Source organism: Pyrus communis, chromosome 11, assembly GCF_963583255.1.
Source record: "Pyrus communis chromosome 11, drPyrComm1.1, whole genome shotgun sequence".
Classification (NCBI taxonomy): domain Eukaryota; kingdom Viridiplantae; phylum Streptophyta; class Magnoliopsida; order Rosales; family Rosaceae; genus Pyrus; species Pyrus communis.
The window spans coordinates 9872186-9895731 of record NC_084813.1 but is presented as its reverse complement, the minus strand read 5'-3'; the positions used below and the strand labels follow the sequence as shown (position 1 = coordinate 9895731).

At 38.9% G+C, this 23546-nt stretch overlaps 1 protein-coding gene across 1 annotated transcript in view; it reads left to right on the top strand.

The window, feature by feature from the left end:
* LOC137708596 (profilin-like) overlaps nucleotides 1-23546 on the top strand; it is a 41472-nt gene that overhangs the window by 10928 nt on the left and 6998 nt on the right. The window contains exons 2-3 of the mRNA XM_068447711.1: nucleotides 5284-5331; nucleotides 22823-22893. Of these exons, the coding sequence (XP_068303812.1) occupies nucleotides 5284-5331; nucleotides 22823-22893 (119 nt within the window). The remainder of the gene's footprint in view (nucleotides 1-5283; nucleotides 5332-22822; nucleotides 22894-23546) is intronic.

Sequence of the window (23546 nt, the reverse complement as noted above, 5' to 3'; positions counted from 1 at the left end):
TGCCCTGTAGCAGTTCCAATGTAGCCCAACAACTCCTTTATAGCAGCAATGACAATTCTACGACGAACAACGATGACTTTGCAACAACAACAGACAGTGATGGCAATAGAAGGCATATATGACAATAGAAGACAGTGACGGTAGCAGCAGGTATTGCAAATGTCAAAGGACGCAGAAACCCAAAAAAGGGAGCCGCCACCTACGGTTGGAAATTGCGCTCGAAGATGACACGCAAACTTGATTTGTAGAAGGCAGCAACTTGCAGAGAGCCACCACTAACTGCAAAATTTTGCAGAAAGTCGTCACTAACTACAAACTTGTAGGAAGCCGCCACTGGACTATAAGCACGGGCAAAAAAAATCTCCGCCAAAACAGCAAGGAAATCCATGAACGTTGTGAGCACCTGCCAAAAAAAAAAAAAAAAAAAAATCTAAAGAAAGAGCAACAAAACAAAATAATACAAAAAAAGAAGAAGATATATACACATTATGTATAGTGGGATATTGCTCCACCTAAATGCCGTCCCCAAACCAAAGGAAGTGGATGGAATCATAGTTCTTCAACTAGAAACCAAGTCGGTGCCGCAATCAGGACAAATCCTTTCGTTGAATTGGGTTTGAATTTGTGAAGGCAGCAGCAGACTTGCAATGGCAGAAGAATTGCAGCAGGCAGCAATCATCGCGCGTGCAGCGGTGGACGTACCAGCAGCAGAAATTGCAGCACAAGCGTGAGTCGACGGACGCAGCTGGCATTCTTAGCAGCGGCTACCATAATCACCGTTGACTTGTTGGTTCATTCTCGTGCCCACGTCGCTGAACAGTAACAAAAATTGGCAGCAACTATTCACCTCGCTGCAGGTCGTCGAGCCATCGCTCATGATCAACACCATCACTACAGCTCGTTATCAAACTCTCAAGGGTATCTCCACTGCGCCAGGAATTGGTTTGGGTTACTGTAGGAGCCAAAAATGACTCCTCTACTAAATAAGCCACTAGCACACCAAACATGAGGAGTGGAGCTACAATCAAGCAACATAATAACCATTTCATGGGACATGGAGAAATAGGAGGAGAGTGGAACTTGGAGCTCAAGACTTGAATGCCTATAAAAGGGCAATAATCCCATCAGCATGAGGAGAGAGAGGTATGAGATCCTTCTATATTTTACAAGCATCTTGAACAACGACTGACTTGAGTGTCAAGAGTGTTTTCTTGTAGGTCCACCTTCTTCCTCATTGATGGCAAGCGAAAATGGTGTTTGGCTTCTCGATGTGATTACAAGATTTACTAGTTGGAGGATTGAAATTATCCGAATTTTTCCTCTCCAACGACTAGATGTACAAAAAAAAAAACAATAAAAAAGGGTCCATTAGATTTTAGCCCTTGCAATTCACAATCCTTAGACTAAAACCCATGTATCTATTAATATCTAATATAAACTCAAATTTAAAAAGGAAAACTAATGAAAAAAGTTTGAAAACTTTGAATTTTAATCAGGATTAAACTTTGAATTTTAAAAAGGAAAACTAATGAATCAAGATTGAAAACTAATGTAAAAATGTAATTTTTCGTTAAAGTAAACAGTACCGCAGGCTTTTCGTCAAAACTTCCAATTTAAAATGTGTAGCCATATTGAAAAACAATTGACCTAGTAATACAATAGTATTACGCCTATGCCACTCATCCTCAGCATGCGTTTCAGAGTACAACCCCGGCGTTTCAGAATACAACCGCAAGCGTTTCAGAATATCATCCCATGACCGTTTTCAAATCCAGCCCTTTTGCAGAAAACCATCCATAATAACATCATTGATTTTAATAATTACCATGTTTATGGGGAGAGATTGACAATAAGAAAATCCAACTGTTTTTGAGATTTGAATCACACCGTTCAACTTCAATGGAGATACTTTCAAGCAACATTGTGACAACCCGTTCCAAATTTTACGTTTTTATTTTATTTTAAAAGCGTGAATTTACGAAATTGCCCTAGAGGCAAGGACTTTGACTTCCGTTGACCATCGACTTGAAAGATGTGGGACTTATTCTTTTAGCATATCCTCGTAGTACTCATTGGTACGAACATATAGGCGAAAACCGTTTGCGAGTCCGGATTATAACGGTATAGTTACGGACGTTCGAAATTGGTTATTCAAGGTTAGTGTTTATTTAAATTAAATCCCCACTTTGTGGGGGAAGCAAAATCAGAAATGGAGGGAGAAAAGAAAAAAAAAAAAAAAAAAAGGGGAAATGGGTTTTCGTCCACCCGCACCCACCGCGGGTGCCTATTTTCCAAGGCCGATTCCGGCCAACTCCGGTGGAGTTTTTCGATGCCACCACCACCATCTTGAAGCTCTCATTCCCCTCTACAAAACCCACCCAAGAACCACCTTGATTAACCATGGTATGGGGCGGTTTGAGGCCACGAAAGTTGACGAAAATCAATGGTGCTCCGGCCACCCTTTTCGATTTTCCGGCAAATCGGCAAAGCAATGGCCGATGCCACCACTTGGGCTTTGTAGCCCATCATCCCAGGAGAAAAACCCAACCAACCTTGACCCTGTTGGACCACCGTAGACGACGAATCGACGTCGGGAAGTTTTAGGCACCCGCCGGCTTCGTGGGCAAAATTGACCATCTTCCGTCCACTTTTGGACTTCGTGGCAGGTATGAAAGTTGCTCCACTCACTGAGATCTTCATTTCTGTGAAGTTTGAGAATTTTTGGAAATAGTTGGATTTTCCGGCGAGTCGTGGCGGCCGACCGCCACCCGCGGCGGCGCGTGGCCAGTGAGCCGCCAATGCTATTTTTAGGCTATGTCGAATGTTTTGAATTCAGTTTTGTCATTTGAATGACGTAGGTTGATCGTTGGAACCTAAATTCGTTATGATACGTTACTTGATAAAAATGTGAATCGATGATCCGACCGTTGGATCGTCACCAGAATTGGATACATTATAATATGTAATATTTAAAGATCATAGGAATTTATGGATCGGGAATCCGACTTACGGATCTTCCTGAATTGGATTTGTAAGTTAGTAAAATAAATGTTCATGGCCACTTGTTTTAGGCAATTGGCGGAGATCTGACCGTTGGATCGTAATGAAATTTTAGTATGTTATTCTAGAAACATATTGTGGATCGTTGGGAGTTGCGGATTAGAAATCTGATATGCGGATCTTCCGGGTCAAGTTATACAGGGTTGTAAACCCTACTGTCGATCTTTGATCGACGGTTGACTTGTGGTCAATGGGTATCAAACTATTTCAGAATGTCGTTGAGGTTGTGTTTTATGTGAATTGCGTATTCTACGGATATGAGTTCTGAGATGTGATTTGATAATTGGCCACAGGGACCGATCATTCAGGACGCCTCGATGCGCGTGCTAGAGAAGTATAGCGTGGACTCCAGGTGAGTGGATCTTTTCCTTTTTATTGTGCATATTATTAAGAGTTCTATCGATACTTTTAAATTGATTAGGTATATTACCTTCATATAATTATTGTGAATGCTTGAAGTACTTATATGAACTACGAATGGCTTGATCCCTGTTTAGGGTACGTAGGCAGTCTAACGAGACGTTAGATGCAGCCATAAAATATTTGAGACAAAAGCCTTGCTTGGAAAATTGAGTAATGCGAAGGAAATTGGTAAAGACAAGTTTTAGTTTTGTGAATTAGTTAGTTAAATTAGAGTTAATTGGGTCGTCATGGATAATTATCCCTGAAAATAAGTAGTTTCGGAGTAGGGCGTTATTGATTGTACACTTCTCACTGTATTGTTTATAATTGAACATGCTACGACATGGTTGAGTAGTAGATTGCATCATGATATATCCATATGTATATTACTTGCATATAATTATTGGGAATGCTTTCAAGTGCAAAGGTGAACTCAGGACACCCAGGTAAGTTCAGGTGAGTTTATGGTACTAGTTGAATCGATTGCGTTATAGCATGATTACAGTTATGTGTTAGGCAACTTCGATACTGTCGTACTGGTTGCCATGAGTTGCACATGTTATATTGAGATTCATTGAGAGCTCATAAACCTGCACCCCGGTGTTAGTGCTCCCGCCCGTGGCCAGGGCACAGTCATTCACGTGATGTTCACCTTCCGCACCTTACGCTCACCTTGGATCCAAGGTAGGTGCACAGTCCTGTCGTACAGACCACTTTAGGTGGTTCCGACTCGTAGGTGACCCGCGATTATTCGCCCAGTCTTCACGTGATCGTAGCACTTGAGCGTATTTATTTACACCTAGTCCTGTCGTACAGACCACTTTAGGTGGTTCCGACTCGTGTGCAGGTATACTTATTGAACTATATGCTAGCCAGATTGATGAGATATAGATAAGTCGTACAGGTCACTAGAGGTGATTCCGACTTATATGCTAGCCAGATTGATGAGATATGGATAAGTCGTACAGGTCACTAGAGGTGACTCCGACTTATATGCTAGCCAGATTGATGAGATATGGATAAGTCGTACAGGTCATTAGAAGTGACTCCGACTTATATGCTAGCCAGATTGATGAGGTATGGATAAGTCGTACAGGTCACTAGAGGTGACTCCGACTTATATGCTAGCCAGATTGATGAGATATGGATAAGTCGTACAGGTCACTAGAGGTGACTCCGACTTATATGCTAGCCAGATTGATGAGGTATGGATAAGTCGTACAGGTCACTATAGGTGACTCCGACTTATATGCTAGCCATGATTGATGAGATATGGATAAGTTGTACAAGTCATTTTAGATGACTCTGACTGATATATCACTTTGTATTGATTTAATTCATTTGGCCTACTTATTAATGTATGGTCGATTGATGGCAAACCGTGGTTTTGGTCATTTCCGAGTATGGTTTGGATATATGTATATATGTTGTACTGTCTTATGGAAAACGATACGGGTTTTACATTTAGGGGCATTACTTTTAAAGAGGTAGTAACTTTGGAAAACTTGGTTTTATTGCTTACTCACACCTTCTGTTTGGTGCCCTCCAGGTTTTTAGCTGCTGAGTTTGTATCGACAAGAATCTGTGGCGAATTTTAGTATTGATGGATATTTTTGAGGGTATGATTCTTACCCACATTACTGTACCTTACTTATGCTCTGACATCACGCGTAAAATGGGTTCGCTCCCACTCGTAGCGCACTCTGGTATTTAGACACTTTTGGAATCAAATTCATTCACTTTTTATACACTATCACATTTTATGGCTTCGTCACCTTCCAGGTGTCGGCCAGCACAGCTCGATTCAGGGTCCAAGTGGACTTTCTGGGTCGGGGTGTGTCAGTTTGGTATCAGAGCATATGTTGGGCAGTATTGTGTTCATCACACGCGTGATGTGAGCACTCTTGATTTTTGTGTTTGACGTTCAAATGATGCCACCTCGTCGAATATGGAAAAATATGCTAACTTTTCTTAAGTTTGGACAATTATGTTGTCTTCACGACATTTTATAAAATCATTTTGGCGGTTGTCCTTAGAATTAAAACGAAGATTTTCTTTGTGGAGGAAAGGTATAAAAGTGAGGCGAGTTGATGGCCTAAGTAAATGTTTTGATAATCATGTATCGCCAGAGATATTACCAAATAATTCTATCATTGTCCTACCGCCGTTAGTATTGATTCTTTAAAGATTGGAAATCTTAGTTAGTCTTGATTTCTTAGTAACATTTCGCGGAAGATCATCTCAGGGATAATTATTGTTCGGTCCCTATTAGCACTAATATCTTCAAGCATACTTGGGTTCATGTTGGATCTTTAGGAGGAAGATCGACTGTCGATGAAGTCTTTTTGGAAGTAGATCTTAGGCAAGGTCTTTTTCTAGCATTGGGATTTTTCAATCAACGCTATTCCAGATTTTTGCTTTCGTGGTTGTACTTATTAAATGTGTGAGAATAGGCTTGCGAATGTAAGTTGTCATATCCTGGGAGTTGTAGAAATCCGAAAAGCAATCATCAAATCCTCCTAGGATCAATGAACTACTTCGCTTGAGCCGAATAAATTAGGATCGTGGAAGCTTAGGAATAAGCTTTGTAATGGGACGGTAAACTCATGATTGTTTTTACCCTATCACTTATTTAGGTAAACGAAAACCCTTTGACTAACCACCTCTCGATCACTTCCATAGACATTAGAATCGAAATGCTGGATGATATCTCACTGTTAGATTGTTATAAGTGTCGAGGAAACTGTGAAGACCTTTTAGTTCGTGTTGTAGAGTTGGTTAGTAGTACTGTAAATTTCGAGGACGTATACTTTTGGCGTCATATCCCAAAAATCTTACCGCGGATACCACCACATTGTTAAGTTGGTATGGCAACATGACGGAGTATTGCTTTTATTTTTACGATTAGAACCGTTTGAAACGAACCATCTTATTCATTGACCTAAAGTCAACAGTCATTACCTTATTTCGAAGGCTAGATGACACTTCTCTGGGGAGATTTTGATGATGCATGGTGATTATCGATTGATGTGATAAGTCAATTCGGATTCAGACTTTCTTAGTATGTTAACGCTTATGTTTCTCGGTGGTAGAACCGCTAAAGATGAACCATCATACTTATGACCTAGAATTAACAATTTCTAATTTCATTGGAATATTGATTGTGACTCTTATGTGGAAAAGTGTGTCCAAATCTTCATTGATCTTCGAACTTTTTTATTACATTTACTTTTTGGAACAAGCTAAGTTTTGTCCGAGGCAATAGTAGAATTAAATTAGCATCTATGAGTGCACTATCGTGTATCTACTCTCGCACACTTCCAGCATGTCCTATTCTATTTAGTTGGGAAATATGAGTATTGATATAGAGTTACCTTTAATTTATCAAGAAATGGTTCAAATGATATTAATCATTTTGTATGAATGGAGTTAGGAAGTATCTTTTTATATGCGCAGTTCGAGATATGTGGTATATGTAAAGAATGTGAAATTCATTAATCGTGATGCTAAACCAATGATATGCTTATATGATGTTCTAATTGGTGGTTGTTTACTTAAGTATAAAACAATATTCTTCTTGCTCTAAAAATTGAAGTATTGGCAATAGTTATTTCCTTAAAATGGGTGTTGAAATTTCAACAACAAGACACTTGTGAAGACCACTAAGATAGAAGTGGGATGTAGTCAACCTCTTCGGGTGATGTGATTTAGAAGTTCTCTTTGTGACGTGATCAAAAGTGGAAGTAGGGAAGAGATAAAATCGAGGCTTCCTTTGATGTGTTTTAAATGAATCCTCACTCTAGATGGACCTTGCTTTTGATTAATGTTGTGAGGATATTATGGATATAGAGTTCAAATTTTCTGGACAACTACAATTTTCTAATTGCGTCCAGAGGACGATGACTTTTTGAGAAAACTACTCCTAGACTTTTATACAAATTCAGTAAACAGAAACCTGACAAGATTATCATCTTGGTGTATTTATATTTCATCGTGTTACATGTTTCACTTCCAAGCCTTTGGAAGTCGTTATGAAGGTTTTGAGTATTAGAAGTTATTCCTTATTGCATTTCTATCCCTAGATTAACGATTAGTTTGAAGTGAGTTACTCAGACCTTTGTGGACGAGTTGCATCTTGTTTGTCCCACCAGTAGCATGGTTGCAGTATATCCTTATCTCCATTCTAGTCACTTGTAACTACAGTTACATTCCTGTTTAGGAGTATGGTATCCTTCGAAATATAATACAAATATTGTATGTGCAGCTTGTGATTTACAGCAGATTATTGCGAACAAATATTTGATTGAGATTGTGATGTAGAAAATTTATGTTATTGACGATGTTGCCTCAGAAGGTAGTGAATGAGTACGATCGAGGCTGGTATGTGTATTTCCCATTGAGGGGCAAGATAGTAATATTGCACCCTCAGGAATTGTTACTTGCTTATCAAGACAACAGTGAATTGTCGGTTTTGCGGGGTGCAGACCGTAATATTAATAAATTATTCGTTGGGTTGTTAAGCAAGTAAACAAGTAGATTATTCTACGTTAATATTTGTATTGACTTATTTAATTCGTTAATTGTTGTTTAGGCTTGACCCAAAAATACTACATGCTAAATTGCGAAGTGCGTTACGCTTTGAACACGTTTATGTAAAAGAGAAGGAAAGTAGGAATTTGGAGGCATGAAAGAAGAGTCATAACACTCCGATAATGACGGAATGTCATCCTCTTTTATGTAGTCGCTATCACTTTGTGTCTTCCTCGTGTATGTATTTACATACATATATCTCTTTAATTTTGAGTATTCTACTTTGGACTTATGATTTTAAATTTCGAGGACGAAATTTTCTTAAGGTGGGTAGATTGTGACAACCCGTTCCAAATTTTACGTTTTTATTTTATTTTAAAAGCGTGAATTTACGAAATTGCCCTAGAGGCAAGGACTTTGACTTCCGTTGACCATCGACTTGAAAGATGTGGGACTTATTCTTTTAGCATATCCTCGTAGTACTCATTGGTACGAACATATAGGCGAAAACCGTTTGCGAGTCCGGATTATAACGGTATAGTTACGGACGTTCGAAATTGGTTATTCAAGGTTAGTGTTTATTTAAATTAAATCCCCACTTTGTGGGGGAAGCAAAATCAGAAATGGAGGGAGAAAAGAAAAAAAAAAAAAAAAAAAGGGGAAATGGGTTTTCGTCCACCCGCACCCACCGCGGGTGCCTATTTTCCAAGGCCGATTCCGGCCAACTCCGGTGGAGTTTTTCGATGCCACCACCACCATCTTGAAGCTCTCATTCCCCTCTACAAAACCCACCCAAGAACCACCTTGATTAACCATGGTATGGGGCGGTTTGAGGCCACGAAAGTTGACGAAAATCAATGGTGCTCCGGCCACCCTTTTCGATTTTCCGGCAAATCGGCAAAGCAATGGCCGATGCCACCACTTGGGCTTTGTAGCCCATCATCCCAGGAGAAAAACCCAACCAACCTTGACCCTGTTGGACCACCGTAGACGACGAATCGACGTCGGGAAGTTTTAGGCACCCGCCGGCTTCGTGGGCAAAATTGACCATCTTCCGTCCACTTTTGGACTTCGTGGCAGGTATGAAAGTTGCTCCACTCACTGAGATCTTCATTTCTGTGAAGTTTGAGAATTTTTGGAAATAGTTGGATTTTCCGGCGAGTCGTGGCGGCCGACCGCCACCCGCGGCGGCGCGTGGCCAGTGAGCCGCCAATGCTATTTTTAGGCTATGTCGAATGTTTTGAATTCAGTTTTGTCATTTGAATGACGTAGGTTGATCGTTGGAACCTAAATTCGTTATGATACGTTACTTGATAAAAATGTGAATCGATGATCCGACCGTTGGATCGTCACCAGAATTGGATACATTATAATATGTAATATTTAAAGATCATAGGAATTTATGGATCGGGAATCCGACTTACGGATCTTCCTGAATTGGATTTGTAAGTTAGTAAAATAAATGTTCATGGCCACTTGTTTTAGGCAATTGGCGGAGATCTGACCGTTGGATCGTAATGAAATTTTAGTATGTTATTCTAGAAACATATTGTGGATCGTTGGGAGTTGCGGATTAGAAATCTGATATGCGGATCTTCCGGGTCAAGTTATACAGGGTTGTAAACCCTACTGTCGATCTTTGATCGACGGTTGACTTGTGGTCAATGGGTATCAAACTATTTCAGAATGTCGTTGAGGTTGTGTTTTATGTGAATTGCGTATTCTACGGATATGAGTTCTGAGATGTGATTTGATAATTGGCCACAGGGACCGATCATTCAGGACGCCTCGATGCGCGTGCTAGAGAAGTATAGCGTGGACTCCAGGTGAGTGGATCTTTTCCTTTTTATTGTGCATATTATTAAGAGTTCTATCGATACTTTTAAATTGATTAGGTATATTACCTTCATATAATTATTGTGAATGCTTGAAGTACTTATATGAACTACGAATGGCTTGATCCCTGTTTAGGGTACGTAGGCAGTCTAACGAGACGTTAGATGCAGCCATAAAATATTTGAGACAAAAGCCTTGCTTGGAAAATTGAGTAATGCGAAGGAAATTGGTAAAGACAAGTTTTAGTTTTGTGAATTAGTTAGTTAAATTAGAGTTAATTGGGTCGTCATGGATAATTATCCCTGAAAATAAGTAGTTTCGGAGTAGGGCGTTATTGATTGTACACTTCTCACTGTATTGTTTATAATTGAACATGCTACGACATGGTTGAGTAGTAGATTGCATCATGATATATCCATATGTATATTACTTGCATATAATTATTGGGAATGCTTTCAAGTGCAAAGGTGAACTCAGGACACCCAGGTAAGTTCAGGTGAGTTTATGGTACTAGTTGAATCGATTGCGTTATAGCATGATTACAGTTATGTGTTAGGCAACTTCGATACTGTCGTACTGGTTGCCATGAGTTGCACATGTTATATTGAGATTCATTGAGAGCTCATAAACCTGCACCCCGGTGTTAGTGCTCCCGCCCGTGGCCAGGGCACAGTCATTCACGTGATGTTCACCTTCCGCACCGTACGCTCACCTTGGATCCAAGGTAGGTGCACAGTCCTGTCGTACAGACCACTTTAGGTGGTTCCGACTCGTAGGTGACCCGCGATTATTCGCCCAGTCTTCACGTGATCGTAGCACTTGAGCGTATTTATTTACACCTAGTCCTGTCGTACAGACCACTTTAGGTGGTTCCGACTCGTGTGCAGGTATACTTATTGAACTATATGCTAGCCAGATTGATGAGATATAGATAAGTCGTACAGGTCACTAGAGGTGATTCCGACTTATATGCTAGCCAGATTGATGAGATATGGATAAGTCGTACAGGTCACTAGAGGTGACTCCGACTTATATGCTAGCCAGATTGATGAGATATGGATAAGTCGTACAGGTCATTAGAAGTGACTCCGACTTATATGCTAGCCAGATTGATGAGGTATGGATAAGTCGTACAGGTCACTAGAGGTGACTCCGACTTATATGCTAGCCAGATTGATGAGATATGGATAAGTCGTACAGGTCACTAGAGGTGACTCCGACTTATATGCTAGCCAGATTGATGAGGTATGGATAAGTCGTACAGGTCACTATAGGTGACTCCGACTTATATGCTAGCCATGATTGATGAGATATGGATAAGTTGTACAAGTCATTTTAGATGACTCTGACTGATATATCACTTTGTATTGATTTAATTCATTTGGCCTACTTATTAATGTATGGTCGATTGATGGCAAACCGTGGTTTTGGTCATTTCCGAGTATGGTTTGGATATATGTATATATGTTGTACTGTCTTATGGAAAACGATACGGGTTTTACATTTAGGGGCATTACTTTTAAAGAGGTAGTAACTTTGGAAAACTTGGTTTTATTGCTTACTCACACCTTCTGTTTGGTGCCCTCCAGGTTTTTAGCTGCTGAGTTTGTATCGACAAGAATCTGTGGCGAATTTTAGTATTGATGGATATTTTTGAGGGTATGATTCTTACCCACATTACTGTACCTTACTTATGCTCTGACATCACGCGTAAAATGGGTTCGCTCCCACTCGTAGCGCACTCTGGTATTTAGACACTTTTGGAATCAAATTCATTCACTTTTTATACACTATCACATTTTATGGCTTCGTCACCTTCCAGGTGTCGGCCAGCACAGCTCGATTCAGGGTCCAAGTGGACTTTCTGGGTCGGGGTGTGTCAAACATGGTGTATAGTGGGTCTTCAATGAATCCGATCATAATCTGTGCATTTAAACAGGTGATTATGATACGTTTTTACCTATTTATTTTATGAAAATCTGTATGTATTTCATAGTATTTAATTTCGTTTGTTTCGTAGGTACATTATATACCGTTGGGTAATGATAAAAAATTTGGAGGAAGTAATCTATTCCAAATCGTTCGATCATATTCGACCAAAATTTCACTTGTAAGTATACTATATTTTTTTGGTATGACTCAATTGTGTTGTTTACATTTCGGTGTAATTCTATATTGTGCGCTCATAATGTGTTTGAGGAAGTCCTGAATGAATTTTATGTGCCATGTTGGCAATTTGGCATAGTCTCATTCAATTTAACTAGTCTTTTAATTGTAACTTGGAATATATGTTGTAGGTAGATTCATTGTCTAACCTGTTTTAGCTTTGTTTTGTCTTTTTCATTGTAGATTTGGAAATGGAAATCAACAGGAAACAGTTTAGAAAAATGCAATACCGAGCTGCATTTGGTCCATTTTTGAATGTTTTGAATGTTTTGAAATTGAAAATTCAGGAAGAACATCGAGAAATTATAAAAGGAACACCATTTTGGGGTCTTTTCAGAGCTTATGATGCAGGGTTGGTTAGCGATGATATGTGCCGGAAGACTTATGTAGATATGATTAGAATAATTAATTGTTTCAACGCCGAGATGTCTGAATTCAAATTTGGTGATAGGTGTGAAAATTTTACAGGGTTTGAAGTTGAGGAGTTGCTTGGATTGCCTAACTTCGGTCGGGATATAAATCTTAATGAACAATGTTCAAAGTCTGAGGAAGGTTTCATTAAAAGAAATTTTAAAACGTTTGACAGAGTTACCGGGCAAAATATTGAATCTGCTATGATTACAATAGTAACAAGGAAAACACAACAGAATCGTGAGGATTTTGTATGCCTAATGTGTTTACATCTTTGTATTACATTATTATTTTGTAATAGTGTTAGTACCATCTCTTGGAACTTAACTTCCCGTTGTCAAGATGTTTGAACAATGGCGTGCTACAATTGGGCAAAAGCAACATCGGATTGTTTGCAAAAACAACTGGTCAAGAATTGCGGAAAACCATCACATGTATCTGGATGTGCTGTTCTGTTGCCGGTATGTATTGTGTACTAATTGGGTGTGTTAATTTATAATTCATTCTTTATGCTTTGTAATTCGATGACCAGTCTATATTTGTGTGTCAATAGTTTTGGTTTTTTGAGAAAAGTTCATTGGTTGAACCTGTAAGAGGAAGAATGGATTTGACACCCAAATTTATGAAGTGGGATCTGCAGGTATTGCATGAGGCTATGTCAGCTATTGAAATTGATAGGTTACAGGTACGTTAAAATTGAACTTAAATTTTGTTTTTTTTTTTTTTTTTTTTTTTTTTTTAGTGTTTTTTTGTTTTTTGTTTTTTTTTTTTTGCATGTTTTTTTATTGTGGTACGAATGTTTTGACGATGGTTATCATTTTGGCTATTTTAGATTAGCGATGAATCAGAGTCACACATGACTAGAAGTTTGAGGTGTGAACCTCACATTATGGTGTCCCCGCACAGAGACAATGATCAAGACTTTCAGGTATGTAGGGTTTGGTTTTAATGTTTTGTCTCGTGTTTTTAATGATTGCGTATTGTAATTTATTGTTTACTATATATATATACACACACACACACACGCAGAGTACGTAAAAGATGTGCATGAGACCCCTGCCATTGGAATTTTGAAGAGCAAGTATCGTAGCTATGAATCTCAACAACCAATTGCGGCCCATAAGTCTTTAGCGAAAAACATGACGTCATCAGTTACAATTGCTAGTGTTACATCTGAAGAGGTAAAATTAGTAATTTTGTGGTGGTATGTTGTTTGAAATTCGTTATATATAGAATAGTTGTATGGTGTAATATGTGTAGTAACTTGTTTACACTCTTACATGTTGGAACTCCAGAAAAATTTTGGTGTTGTGAATCATCGTTTGACAACCGGTGTGAGTGGTGGTTCTAATTTTGATGAGATTCGAACGAAAGAGGTGGTGAGTACTACTTCCGAAAAAGAGTTCAACCCGTCCAAAATGTTTCAACTCATCAGTTCACAAGACAATCTTTACCACAAAGGTGTTAACGAGTGCGAACTAGTTGAGGCACATCATGTACCGAAAGATTCTGAACTTAGTGTGGAACAATGACTGGAAAAGGAACGTTCAGAGAATAAGTCATTGAAGGAAGAGATAAAAAAGTTGAAAATTGAAGTTGAGTTAGCGCAACTGCATTCTGTGGTGTACCATGAAATGTGCTGCGATACCAAAAAGCTCTCGTTGCAGATGCATACAATCAGTATGATGATCTGTCGTCCGACCTTACGCAACTATGAGAATGCATAGAAAGGGAAATGGGTGAAAACAAACATGCCTCATTCCCTGAGATCGCTACATGGATTGTAAGGTTGAAAAGGAAACGAAGGAAATCGAAACGCTTGACTGGGTTTGTTTATGATGAGATGAAATCTTGGAGGGAACCCAAAAAGGCGAAGCTTAATGAGATAGTACCTAGTGTTGTGAATCCCGCCGAAAATGATGAGATTGTAGACACTACTGAAGGGAAGGCTCAGATAGGATCAGAAGCTATTGGTCGTCACACAGTCAAAGGGAAACAAAGAATTGGTGTAACACTTGACCCTTCATGCATGTCAGTGTGGATGTACTTGCGGAATCATTTCTGCAACATATGTAAGAAAAATGGAAAAATAATTTGCCTACAAGTTGAACAAATGTTTCTTGATTCAAAATATATGACATGGGTGTAGCATATTTTTTTTTTCCTGTATATATTGGAATTATTTATTTTGCCTACAAATTTATTTTTGCCAATCCTTTTCCAATAATATTGCCTTCAAATTGATGCTGAATTATTTATTTTGCCTACTCATAATATTTCATGTTGGAAACTAAGATAATAATTGGAATACAATTTATTTACCGTTACCAACCTCCATATAAGGAGTGTTTTGACATATACGTTAGAGTTGTATCAAACCTGTAATTTACCTATAAGTCCATCGTTCGCATCGTTCGCATCCATGTATTATTATATTTGGATTTTCTTTTGGTCGAAAAATGTATTATTATATATGTTTGGTATATATACAAATAATTAGCATCCTTGTTAAAACGGATATTGTATTACACCAGCACTTCATATTGGGTAGGTAAATTGTTGTGCACGCAAAAAAAGGAAAAGTCCGAATTAGTCAAGCGTAAGGGAAGAAAAAACTGCATCTAATCCTAGTTATGACAATTCAAACCCGTTTTGGTATATATGAACCTATATGTGTAAACAAACTTCTTGATAACATTGATGACATGGAAAAACAACAAAGAGCTAATTCTGGTGGCAATCAATCGAGATGCCAGAGGCATTCTTTATTGAACATAAAACAAACAAGAAAATCGAATACAAAAACGAAAAAAACACAAACAGTAAAAAGCTCCGAGCAAGTTTATATCAGATTTCGGCAGTGCAAGTCTTTCTGTTGTGGTGACCCAAGGTTCCACACCTAGAACATGTAATTGGCCTTGTCCGCTCCCCCGATGATTTGATTCGCTTCACCCTTGGTCTTCCGGGAGGTTTCTTTGTCAATGGTGGATTAATCAGTATTTCTTCATTTTCCTCCTGTGCATGCCTATCGATATCTGGAATCGAAACAATTGTTATATCATAGCAACTCTTGAAAAAATGGACCATGAAATAGTCTTTCACGTACTCATACGGATTCCCCTCCCACTTAAGTATAGCAGCAAGTGCATGGGCGCAGGGAAACCCTTTGATTTGCCACATTCTACAGCAACACGTGCGAGATTGGAGATCAACCATTATAGAGTCCTCACCATGCACCTCAAACTAAAACTCACTTGAACGACCAGCATCCCAATGGCGCCCGCATTCCAGCAAATCTTGCATAATGGTCTCCATTTCTGGGCAAAGGAAAGTTTTCCAACCCTCAGCTACACGCCTCCTTTGTGCATTCATCTCCATGATTTTGGCCCTAATTCCATCAAACATCTGGTATATGGGCAAAAAACGTTGATCGACAATCCATGCATTGAAGGTTTCAGCTACGTTTGAACACATTTCGTATTTTGGGCCTGGAAAATGAGCGGCTGCCCAATTTTCTTTTGGAAGCGTTTTCAAGAAGTCCCTCATTACAGCACCACCTTCCTCCATAAACATCCTCAGATGCATTTCAAATGCATCCTCGGTAGGAGCATATGCACATTTCCCAAAAAGCTGAATGATCTAGTCGCGATACGACTTACCCAGGGAGGATGGGTACTTAAGAAGTATGTTTTGCTTCGAGTGGTGGTAACAAAATGCATGCGGTGATTTTGGAAATATTGATACCACTGCTTCGATCAACCCCTTTTGTCTATCAGATATGAATGTAAGGGTTCTTCCTTGAAGAGTGACGATTTTTGACAAGTTTTGGAGGAACCAAGACCAGTTCTCCTCATTTTTAGAGTTAACAACCGCAAAGGCTAAAAGATATATACCTGTTTCATATAAGACAGTATGTTATAAATATAGTAGTATTGTGAACTGGAAAACCTGATAGCAGTTTGTTAAAATATAGGCAGAAAAAATAATTTGACACCAATAAAATTTATACATAGCAGTGGATAATCTTCCAACAAAATGACCTAGTTTATATACTGATGAACGTATACAGTATGTAACACACACATAATTTATAGGGACTATATGTTCTCCATATATATGTAAGACATGATTGAACAAATGTATTAAGAAAATAAAATAATACATAAATATATCATATTTGGATATAAGTACCTTGGTTTCCACTTTTCCCAGTAGCGGCAAGCGACATAGGCCTGGAAATATAAGGGTAGGTAAATTAAGAGTTGCCACATATGCAATTCATGGAAAATGAGAAATGATGTAAAAAAAAAAAAATACGAAGAATCATAATTTACCTACAAAATGCAAATCCCTCTATGCAACCATGGAAAGATACGAATATCCTTTCAAATCGGGAAGATTCTGCATTGCACTCCAACAACACAATGTGAGCTAGGATTTGAACTTTCAATTGCTCTGACGTACCAAGCCAAGTGATTGTATGACAACGATTCGTCACCATGCATCATTTTTTCGGCTGATTCCTTCCCGTACCATGCATTATAGTACGAAATATCCAATCCATAATATTTCTTAAAAGCCTTTATGATCTCAGTAGGCTTCAACATTGGCTTGGAAGAAGCTTGCTCCATGAGAACGGATGAGACGACTTTGGATGACATCATGCCACCCTTCCGTTCACGAATCAACCCGCTGCAAGTCTGTGTGTGTTGTTCAATGTACGAATATAAAAAAAAAAAACCATTGGCATGACACAAAGTGGCATGCACCCACCACATACAACCTTTAAACAGTTTTTTAGAACACTCAGCTATCACTCTCTCCCTTTCATTAAAAAAAAAAACTATGCTAAACCCCTTCTCGATGGAATACTTACGAAGTTTGTCCCTAAATTTAGAGACAGCCCCCCCCCCCCCAGTAAACCTTTGCCCAACCCGATTAATATAGGTTTTTCATGGGCGAGATAGATAAGTTTGTGGCAGTGGTGCAGCATATTTTCCAATGAAATCATTGGTGTTACTAGGTGTAGCACCATCCCAAACGTTAAAGGAAAATCTATTCCCATTAACACCACTATTACCTTCACATGGTGAATGACACTCGTTAACAATAATAGTCACTGAATTTTGCTTGTCATTATAACGTAACAAATGCAACACATGCACATCTAAATCAGATTTTAACAAGCATGGAGGATGGTCAGGGACAACATAAGTCATTTGGAATTCCTCAACTATGAGCTCATTAATTCGCCTCTTTGTGCATTCATCTCCATAATTTCGTACATTAATGTCTTTTGATTTATTATTTTTTTTATTTCTCAAAGTCATTAACTCTCCCATATAATTTGCATGTAATTAATTTTTATAAATCAAACATACAATAGGGTATTTTCGGCATCCAAAATATGTAAAATGTGTCAAGTTGAATGTAATTATTGAAATCGCTTATGTGGATCCTAGTCGCTGGGTTTTTCTAGAGTAAAAAAGTCATGTTAGGTTTTTTATGTGTAAAATTGAATTCTAGGGACTAAAGTCATATTTTCAGTAAGGGTAAATCTCAGTTTACTATCCTCAAGTTTTGTGGTTTTCAGCATTTGGTACATGAAGTTTTTTCCGTCCTAGAGTCATACCTAAAGTGTTAATTTTGGGACAATCTCATACATCCATTAGTCTGGCTGTTAAGTTTCCCGTTAACTGATGACGTGGTGCCCATGTGGACAATGACTGGGCGCCACATGTCATTAAGGGGTCCACATGGAAATTAAAAATGAAAAAAAAAATCAAAATTTAAAAAAATAAAAAAATAAAGATGATTAGCTTTGACCGCTGAGCACCACCTGAAGTAGAAAAAAGGTTGGTGTGGGTGGAGGAAAGGGAATCAACCATTTGATCCAAGGAGATCTAAGAGGCCTATTAATCAAAAAGATAATCAACACATCGCACCAATGATTTAAAAAAATTAAAAAATTTCAAGAGATCTAAGAGACCTATAGGGAGGGCAAAAGGGGGATTGATGGACGCCCAAAGTCCTCCCTCATGTTCTCCGCTGAGCATCACCTTTAGCCTAGCACATCACAACAACACATCGCACCAATGAAGCTCTCTGCCATTGGAATAGCAGACCAAATCCAAGGACCCACGCACTGCAAGGTGCAGGGTCGGGCCCAAGCATCTTCTCGGGTCTGTGTGATCTTCCTCAACGAGGTGAAAGCTTTCTCGATTTCAAACACAGGGAGATCGAGTTGGGTTGGGTTAGGTATGGAAGGATTAGGAGAGGGATGGGTCGGGTTTGGGTATGGACGGACTAGGGGAGGGATGGGTCGGGTTGGGTTGAGTATGGAAGGACTAGGGGAGGGATGGGTCGGATTAGGAGAACGACAGGTGCGAATGGGGAGAGGGATGGAGGAGGGAGACCATGGTGGTGCTGATTTTCAGATCAGCTTTGGTGGTTGTCAAAGAGAAGAAGAAAAAGGGTTGGTGTGGGTGGAGGAAAGGGAAGGCCCGCATCTCTAGGTCAATTTTCATTTGTTTAGGTTTTTAATTTTTAATTTTTTTTTTAATGTTTTGGTTTATTTGAAATTTAGATTTTTTTTTTTAATTTTTAATTTTTAATTTCCACGTTGACATCTTAATGACATGTAGCGCCCAGTCATTGTCTGCATGAGCGCCACATCATCAGTTAACAGGAAACTTAATAGCCAGACTAAAGGATGTATTAGACTGTCCCAAAATTAACTTTAAGAATGACTGTGGGATGAAAAAAAAACATTTTGTACTAAATGTTGAAAATCACGAAACTTGAGAGTAGTAAACTAAAATTTACCCTTTAAAAAAAAAAAAAAAAAAAAAAAACCAGTTACGGATTGTTGTACTGATGGAACCTCATGATCAGCGATTGCAACAATGGAGATGAACGCGTTTGTTTGCACCTTCACACCGAGAGGAGATCACCTACATCAATGCCAAGACGGGCTCGGGAAGATTGTTGATGACGTTGAGAAAGGCACGACGATCGTTGATGACGCTCACGGAGGAAGGCAGTAGCGATATTCCTCCACATGCACGTGTCTCGAATCGTGTCTAGCACGCAAGGCTAGCAAGTTTGCTACACCACCAAGACTCATTGCTAAACAAGTAGGGCAAACATGTAGCCCCTCTTTATAGTTGAAAATGAGTGATGCCCACGAGCATTCCTATTTGATCGAAAGCTAATAGGAATTCCAAAAGTTGGTATATATGAATTCATTCCAAAAGTTGGTATATATGAATTGAAAAAAAAAACAAAAAAAAAGAAGAAGAAAAGATATAGCTACACAATGGGAGTGCTAAGTTGAAGGAAAACAATAAGTGAAGAGAAGAGTGATGGCATTGGCGACTCAAATCCAACTCGAAGAATACGAGAGATTTTTCATTGTGATCGGAACACAGGATTGTATACTATATATTCCTATACAAATGGTGGGATATGTGTGTTAAAAAGTTAATAATTTAAAAAATAAAATTTCTCACCACTTATATAAAAACACCACTCGTGTTTCTATCATAATGAAAAATTACTCGAAGAATACATGAAATGACGTCATTCTAGTAATTGTGGCAAGTAATTAGCGGGATTGCTCTATTCCTAGAAAATCAATCAAATTCCTCAATAATGTGCACCGATTACAAGGGTATTGGCACGGGGCTGCTGACTTCAGTTATAAAGTTCCCTTCATAATTCCTATCTAAATTAGGAATGGGATTGCAAATAGAAGACAATAGTTTGCCGCATGCAAATTCAAGGGGTGGAGTTCACATTTTTCTAAAGAGGAATGATATCCTATGCAAATTCAAGCCCTAAAACACAACTGCAACAAAGCAATTGGAATGGCCCTCACGTGACCATTTGAAATATTGCATGCATGGAATTAAGCTGCTGGACAAAGGCACACTGGCTCAAAGTGACCCATCAACACAATGACGTGTGGAGACAACTTCAACGGCATTAAAACATGATGCTCTCGTACCGCCACAATTAAGTGGATTTGAATCGCTACAAATTCTTTGGATGTGAACCACGACAAATTAATGGACCAATGTCCCGTTAATTACCAAATTAATCAAATGGCATAAAGTCACCCTAAGAATTTGAATTCGATCTACATTGGTTTGATCCCACAAAGGGTATGTAGGTAATCTAGTACCAAATTCTAGACACAACCACAATCAAACCCAAATTCAAATTCAAATACTCGTGTTCTTCATCATGCTCGTGGAAAATCAACAAGCACAACAAAGTGTCGATTCATACACCCCAAGGACGCAAACCACCCACCACGTGAAGCTCCTCATGGCCCCATTTCATTCAAGATCAAGCTTCAACGGCCCTTGAAGAAATCACAGGTCTGATTCAAGATCAAGTGTCCACCACCCTTGAATCAAATTCGACTCCAGAGAAATGAAGTAAATTAGAACCTCTGGAGGAAAGCTAGAAAGCTCTCTGGCCAAAGCTAACACTCAGTGTTCTTCATCAAGTTAGTGGAGAATCAACGAGCATAACAAACACGTGCCGATTCATCCATTGCCAAAGCAGAAGATCACCCACCACGTGAAACTCCTCGTGGTCCTGTTTCATTCAAGACCAAGCCTCGACGTCCCTTGAAGAAACCTTCAGCCTAATTCAAGACCAAGCCTCTACAGCCCTTGAAGAACTTCTAGCCCAATTCAAGATCAAACCTCGACAACCCTTGATTCGACATCTACGTCGAGGGACTTCAAAGCATAGTGGTCAAATACATTCACTATGCGAGGACTTCAAAACACATCTTCTACCCCCTGCAGATTTTACCCTATCTATACCTGGAGCCAATTCCCTATCGGCCACGTGACAAGCACATGCATAAGACGCCTTTTGTTTTTGTTTTTTGTTTTGTTTTGTTTTTTTTTTTTTTTACAGTTGCGGCATATATTTCAAAAGGACAAAGTCCATGGATACCAGTATAAAAAATCTAGGAGTTAACACCAACAATAAGTCTAAACCAAAATAAAAGGCTAGAAAAAGAAACCATTACAAAAAAGCATTAGTTACTGCTTTCAGATAGTAAGATATCAAGAATAACGTCCGGTGGTTCCTCGAACCAAGCACAATCACATGAGGATAAGAGAGTAGAGCGTTCAAGACGGTAAGCAGCCTCGTTTCGTTGGTGACGAGCATGGGCAATAGAAGCTCCAGTGAGCTCGGTCAACATAGCTTTCAAATCTTCGACGATATGCCCAATAAATGACATGTCGGGGAAGATTGAATTTAATGATAATATGATCTAGAGTGAATTAGACTCAAGGATAAAATTTTGCCAACAACAACCCTTCATGAGCTGCAAGGGCTTCAATGTGAATAAGCGATGATACATACTCGAAGGTCTTGATGCAAGCCGCTACAAAGCCTTCATCCTCATCCCGAATGACCACCCCAATTCCTCCTACCATCTGGCAAGCCGCTTCAACGGTTGGGGATAATGTCATGGTAGATTTTCCATACTTTGGCCTTAACCTTGGGGAGAACTTTTGCTGCCCAGATCTTCTTTAATAACTCAGCATATGAGTTGGTCCCAGTGGACGGCTCAACAAGCAACGGATCCCTTAGAATTCCTTATGCCACATGATATGCACTTTTCATCGTAAATCGACGTGCCTTTTTGTAGACATCAAAATTTCGGTGAATTACATGTTCACCAACACATTAAAATTTCAACATGCCAGGGTATACATGGCATGTGCCATGTGTCTCACAAATCGTATACATTGATGTGACTCATCAAAATCAGAAGAGTCATTAAGAAGGACACGTGTCAACACTTGACGAAAATGAATTATTTGATTTTAATTTAATTAAATCAAATGTTAACTAATGGAGTCAAATCATGAACCGGCCCACAAATCGAGTCCTGGTTCTTTCATCAATTAATCAAGCCCACAAATAGAGCTAAATTCATCCGTAGTCAAGGCTTGGAGAGTATAAATAGGAGGCTCCAAGATAAAGAAAAGAGTCTAGAAAATCATTCATGCCCAAACGCTGAAACTTCGAAACTCTAAAGCTCTCAAGCACTAAAACCCTCCAAACACTAAAGAAGACTCGGAAAACCTCCGTGTTATTCATCAAGCCCATGAAGAACCACCAAGCACCCCTACACATGCTGGTTCCTCCATTGCCAAGAGTCAAAATCTTGCGACATCCGTTCATCCAAAATCAAGTCATCGCGACCCTTGAATCAACAACACTAGACACCTTATATTTTAGAGATCGAATCAGAGGATTCAAATTGTAAAGAGATTGTAACTCTACATTTACATTAATACATATATTCTTTGTACACGTGTTCTTGTTTCATTTCCTGCAAGATTTTCGTGTTTACAACTTATTTATTATTGATGTGTAGTTTAAGCTAGAAGAAATTACAACGATAATTAAAGATTTCGATGAGCCAGGGTCTATTGCCCCAATTGGATTACACCTTATAACACCATTGAAGTAGCTCAATCAAAGATGTGATGAAAACTCAAAAAGAAAGAAAATGGAAGGATCTTGCAAGCTTTACTAAAAAATATCATAGTTACAAAGAATACTCTCACCACTATTTATACTAAATCCAAAGCTTAATGACTAAGCAATCCTTATAACTACCCAACTCACTAGATTATGACACATGTAATACATCAACCAATGACACATGTTATCATCTAAAACCATATCACTCAATCTTAATTGGGGAAACCCAGTTTGAGATTGGAGCAATGCTGAAGAAAAGCAGGACCATGAAGACCTTTCGTGAGCACATCAGTAACTTGGTATGCAGTAGCTATATACTCCACCTGAAGATCACCTTTGTGGACTATTTCACGAACAAAATGGTAGTCCGTGTCCAAATGTTTAATCATTGTGTGACAAACCGGATTAGAACATAAAGCAAAAGTAGAAACATTATGATAGTACAATAGAGGATGCTGTCGCAAAAAGACATGAAGATCTTTCAAGATTAAACGAATCAAGCGACATCGGCAGCATCATTAGCTAGGGCTTTCCATTCAGCCTCAGTGGAACTCCGAGAAACACTACTTTGCTTCTTAGCTTGCCACGAGACAGGATTAGACCCCAAAAATACT